This window comes from Microtus ochrogaster, chromosome X (assembly GCF_000317375.1).
Source record: "Microtus ochrogaster isolate Prairie Vole_2 chromosome X, MicOch1.0, whole genome shotgun sequence".
NCBI lineage: Eukaryota > Metazoa > Chordata > Mammalia > Rodentia > Cricetidae > Microtus > Microtus ochrogaster.
Genome location: NC_022026.1, coordinates 55,926,507 through 55,932,354, shown reverse-complemented (window position 1 = coordinate 55,932,354; position 5,848 = coordinate 55,926,507). Strand labels below are relative to the sequence as shown.

General features: G+C 41.2%; 2 protein-coding genes across 7 annotated transcripts in view; both read left to right on the top strand.

Moving 5' to 3' along the window:
* The window catches only part of Fam104b (family with sequence similarity 104 member B), a 26,769-nt gene that overhangs the window by 12,393 nt on the left and 8,528 nt on the right, over positions 1-5,848 (top strand). For all 6 annotated transcript variants that reach the window (XM_013350647.2, XM_026784815.1, XM_013350646.2 and 3 more), the window contains exon 2: positions 2,998-3,097. In XM_013350647.2, the coding sequence (XP_013206101.1) occupies positions 2,998-3,097 (100 nt within the window). The remainder of the gene's footprint in view (positions 1-2,997; positions 3,098-5,848) is intronic.
* LOC101989687 (protein FAM156A/FAM156B-like) overlaps positions 3,028-5,848 on the top strand; it is a 23,464-nt gene continuing 20,643 nt past the window's right edge. The window contains exon 1 of the mRNA XM_013350645.2: positions 3,028-3,097. The gene's annotated coding sequence lies outside the window, so the exon portion shown is untranslated. The remainder of the gene's footprint in view (positions 3,098-5,848) is intronic.

The window sequence follows — 5,848 nt, the reverse complement described above, 5'->3', positions numbered from 1 at the left end:
TGTAGACCAGGCTGGTCTCAAACTCACAGAGATCCGCCTGCCTCTGCCTCCCAAGTGCTGGGATTAAAGGCGTGCGCCACCACTGCCTGGCAAGAAGTTAATCTTTTATAATTAACTGCAATAATTTTCCTAAATATTTTCATTCATGAAGTATATTTAACTAAAATGGGGATTATGTTCCATTATAACTTAAACATATTGCTTTCGAGCTCGGTTTTCTTTTTTTGAAAAGTAACTTTTTTCCACTATACACATTTTTGTTTTATAACTAAAACATAAAGTATTGAAAACTTTAGTAAAACAGAAGATCAAAACACAGTAAATCATGGTTCAAAGACAGCCATCAGTGTGCAGTCTTGTGAAGGCAGTAGCTGAGATTTATACTTAATCATAACCAGCACCTGGAGGAATATTTTTGCTGCAGTCTCTGCTCAGTGAGTGCTCTGAAATGAAATGTTTGCATTTTCATTATGTGTATATGTATCAGTGTTCCCATAGCATTGTTTTAAGAGTTTTCTACATAATCTTTTCCATTTTACTATTCTGTTTTGAAAATAAATTTTATTACCTTAGGTCTGGTTAGTTCACTCAAGAAGAAATCATTTAGCTAGCTGGTAATAAACAGAGCTCTGATCTTTACAGGTTCAAAGAACTTTGCCTCATTCTGTGAGGTTTAACTAAATGCTATATATCACAGAATTTCTTTGGGTAACGTGATGGACCTGTTATTGATGCTCCATGTGTTGTTTTGATTGGCTCTCACAATATTTCCTATGTTTCTTCAAGGACTGTCCTGGATCATAGGCAATTCATAGCATCTAGGATTTTGGAAAGTATCTCAAGGTTAACTGATAAAGTATTAAAAATCTGGATTCAGATTAAATTATTACATTGGATTTTTAATTTGGATCATGTATGAGGTAGGCGGCTCAGAAGAATATAGAATTTAGAAATACACACTTAAGTGCCAAATTACTGAAATACTCTTGTAATTAAGAACACAATTATTTGATAGGAAGCAATGTGTTTGAAGGAAAGTTAGTTTTATTGAAATATTCCTTAATCTCTAAGGCCAGCTACTAGTTTTGATGTTTCTTTCGCATGTCTGACGTACCTGGAAAAACAGTCTTGTATTTTCTACTGAGAATTTTCTTTATAAAGACCAGTGTATACAAATAATATAACTTTATCTATACTGTCAACTTTTTTGCTGTAAAGAAGTTGTTTGAATAGCTATCCAATTATGCACTAATTTTTCCGTTTCTATAGAAGAGGGGATGGATTTAATACTCAAGAGAACTCCCCCCAGTCACTTTTGCCATTCCTACTTATTATCTAGTCCCTTCATTTCTCTGGGCATTTTTCCTAATTTTAAGAGGTTAGCACTTGAGACAGGAAAATAGATCCAGGGAAGGAAATGCTTAAATATCCCTTGTTCTCAGAATTCTCATTTTTCTATTAAACACTGCTTATAGAAACAGGAAAGAGGCGCTGGGGAAGGTGTTTTGAAAAGAGCTGATAGCAGTTTGAGTCTCTCAGACATGAACTGTTGAATTAAGCGCGGCGGGGCTGTGTCCCCAGCACCCGGCCGCCTGCACGGCTAGCTTTATACCCGAAATAATTACACGGAAACTGTATTCTTTTAATCACTGCCTGACCCATTAGTTCCAGCCTCTTATTGGCTAGCTCTTACATATTGATCTAACCCATTTCTATTAATCTGTGTAGCCCACAAGCTGGCTTATCAGGAATGATCTTAACCTGCATCTGCCTGGAGTGAGGGAACCATGGCGACTCTCTGACTCAACTTCTTTCTCCCATCATCCTGTTCTGTTTTCTCCGCCTACCTAAGGGTTGGCCTATGAAATGGGTCTAGGCAGTTTCTTTATTAATAAGAAATCACTCCCACATCAATAAACATAAGATTGAAGACTAAAGAAAAAATGTACATAACTAGAATCAACAATATTAAGGAATGCCAACACGTTAAACCTAGTTTCTAATTAAGTGGTTAAGAAGAGTGTCTGTCTAATCAATTATAGGATTTCTGCAAGGATTTTAAGATCAGGCAAGTCTTCCAGTACTCTTGAAGCTGAAGCAGGAGAATTACAGCAAGTTCAAGACCAGCCAATCCACAATAGTGAGTTTGATGACAGATTGGGCTACAGAGTGAGACTCTGAAAAAAAAAAAGATATGAATTATAATGGCAAACACCACAACAAAAATGGTGATTAAGTAGTGTGGCAGGTACTTTTATTATTCCCTGAAATGGTGTCCTCCTATATAATAGCTCAGGCTGGCTTGGGACTCATAATGTAGCCCAAGTAGCAATGGAGCTAGAGATGGTTATACCTCAGCCTTCTTGGAGCTGGGAATACAGGAATGCATCACTATATCTGGTTTCACCAAAAACACTTTTAGACAGTTTCAGGGAAGTTATCAGCCAGAGTGTCATGGTGGCAATCAAGTCAGGTAGCTACAGTGACATCATACTTGATGTTATAGCAACAGGACTGATCTGACAGTAAGGACATGTCTGTTCCTAGCCACAGGCAGAAAGGACACAAGAATAAATAGGCAAAGAAGGCTCGCGTATTTTGAGTTGCCCTATGGCAGGGCTTAAAACCATCTAACTTGGAGCGATTATTTCAGAGAATGAAGAAAATGAGCCTGGACAGGTAGAGTCCTAACGTTTGGCCATAAAATTCTTTATTTTTTGGGTCCTAAGCAGTGCATCAAATTAAGATTCTGATTTAGGGAACCTGAACTTGGGTTTCAGGCACACCTAGGATCCCTAGGTTTCCTGTTTGACATGTTTGCTTCACTGCCTAGTGTCATCTACCTGCAGACTCTGAATCCATCAGAGCAGCTCTGATTGTTCTAATCCTAGACAAGGCCGCAGATTTGGGTATTGGCACAGGGCTGAAAGTTAAACACCCAAAAGATCAATCCTGAATGACGACAGGTTTTTCTCTCTCTCTGAAAACTATTTTCAGGAAAAGGAAAAGAGACGACAATGAGGAGGACAACCAAGATGACCCTCATTCAAAGAGGAATAAGAAGGACCAGGCCTTCCAGGACCCTCACGCTATAGAGGTAGGAGCGATGGCCACACAGCTTCTCCATTTGACTCATTGCCCACTCTGTGGCATTCATTTCCATCTCCACGTTGGCAAGAGAATCCTCCTAGATACACTCATGAAAGTCTTCTTTGTGGCTGCAATGGTTTTGAGGCAGAGCAGGATTTTAAGTATTGACACAAACATAGCTTTACTGTGCAGCAGGACAGAGACAGGACCCACAGAGATATTTTCCCAAGCCCAAACATGAGGAATGGGGTTTCAGAAATTCCCTCACCTTGCAAATAGGGAGGGAGGATTGAACCCCACCTTCTATGGTTAGAAAAGACATAAACTTGAAGAACAGAGTGGCAGGCTACTAGCTCCAATGCTCTTCTTGCTTTCTTCCTGAAAAAAAAAAAGCAAAGTGGGGTTGTGTGAAGGAATGTGGGAGAGCGTTAGGGATGCTTATGTCAAAGAGCTGGCATTTCAACTTCCACAGTCTTAACTTTAACAGCCAGTAAGGGGTAACACAGCATGGTTTGAATGGAAGCATAAGAGAGGAGGGAGCATTGTAAAGGTTTTCTGGGAAGTTCTCATCAGACAATGTGTAACTATGGCTGACTTTTACCTTTCTCAAGCAAGAGATGAAAGACTTGTCAAAGCATGCCATTCCCCTGGGACAGACACAGGTAGGTTTTGGATAAAATGTACCTAGATCTACCCGAGTCTAGCAAGTAGAGTTCTTGACCCATTGAAGTTTCTGCTGCATATGGTCACCTAAATGTGAACACTGCCTTTGTTCCCAAGGTTAGCATCTTTAGATGTGTGCATATAAATGTGCTCCCTGGTTCTAAGGTATGAGATGCGGTAGTGCAAACATAAAGACGAAAGCTTCTGTACGTGTCTGTCTTTCTGATAGAGAACAATGGCTTCACAGCGTTCTCCTGATGAGGGAGTAAAACAAGAAATGGAGACTCAAGGAGAGCATGTGGATGACTAGTGCAGTCCCAGGCCTTTACTCTGCTAACGATCACATGGGACCTGATGCTCACGTTCCAAGAAAATAGCAGACAGACAATCGAGAAAAGTGCATTTAGGGCCTCACACCTACTTAGGTTAGGCTTCTGTGCACCCTGCACGTGCCCTACTCGGGATGATAGCTCTTTGTGACACCAGTGTTGTAGGCAGGGTAAGGGAAGCTGTCTGCTGGAATGTTTGGTAATTGGTTATATTTCTTTCTGGTGCTAGCAGTTTGTGGGCTGTGGTGGTTGGTTTACCTGTCAGCCTGACAGGACTTGCAAGCACCCGAGAAAGAGATCTCTTTTTAATAGTCTTTTGAATTCTTTGAAATTTATTGGTTACCTTCACGTGCACAGTACAATATTTCTTCATCATCTTCATCTGCAATCTCTCCTGGCACCTCATGGATGTAGGTGTCCTGTCTGTGGCTGAGCACTCACTGTTGCTCAAGGCCAGCCCTTCCAAACATAACGTGTCTCTGCATTGATGACTACTCATCGCAACTAGAAGTTTCTCAAACCAGTGTTGAGAGCAGTGGAGACCTAGGCAAGCAAACATGAATATTTAGAAGGCAGTTTAACAACATGATCATTTAGCAGACTGACAGTAAGTCCTCTCCCAGCACTTTGAAGGAAGTATCGGTTCACTAATTATACGTTTTGACAATGTTTATAGCACGAGGTATCCCCTCATTCATGTGGAGCAGGCTTCAGATTCAATCAGGACAAGAATTGGTTAGGTGCAGGAACAGAACTGCAGTCATTACACGAGTGGGCTCATCATGCCTTGCAAGCCAGTATTGTATTGTTCTGGGTCCAGCAATGGGTACGATCACTTACATCCTTTCCCTCATGACAGCCATCATAACACCTTCTGGGTACTGTGAACAGTAGCCAGCTGGGAGATTTCCAGGTGAGTTCAAGACTGACTTCCCTACAACCTGTAACAACAGTGTATAGTATCTCAGCCACAGGTGGCTATTGGCTTGTTTTGTTGGGCAACCAATAGCAGTGGCAATTGCCTTTACAGTTTGGTCATCTCTGAGGCCTGCTGGACAATAGGGAGGTAATTTGTGTGCAGGGCTGAGATTTTTACTTAATGACCTATGGCTTCAGGGAATAACATTGTTCACCCCCAAGCAGTATCCTTGTTAAAAATAGTGTGTATGGGGGCTGAAGAGATAGATGGCTCAGATGTTAAGAGTACTGTCTGCTTTTCCAGGAGACCTGAGTTCAATTCCCAGCACCACATGGCAGCTCACACCTGTCTGTAACTCCGGATTCAAGGCATCTGATGCATTCACACAGACGTACTTACCACTACTACTTTCTACTCACTACTTTATGTTCTGTCAATGTTTATGCATTAAGGAGCACCCCGTTTATGGTACCTCTTTGGTTGTTCCTATCCTGGAAAGGCCCAGATGCTTGAATTATTGTCATACCCAAAGTTCCACAGTCTTCCTTTATGCTTTCTATTCACACAGACATACGTGGAGGCAAAACTACAATGAGTATAGGATGACACAGATAAATGTTCAGGCAAAACACCAATGTACATAGGATAAATGAAACATTAAAAATTGCATGTACGCTATGAGTGTGGTTGAGCACATGTCCTTTTGGCGCCTCATTTATCATCTAGTGCATTTCACAAAGCTTCTTCATACACCCTGAGTTTTCCTTAGCTGTCCACATCCTGTGCTCTCCCCACTCCCTTCCCCTATTCTCACTTCTTCATACTCCCTGAGTTTTCCTTAGCTGTC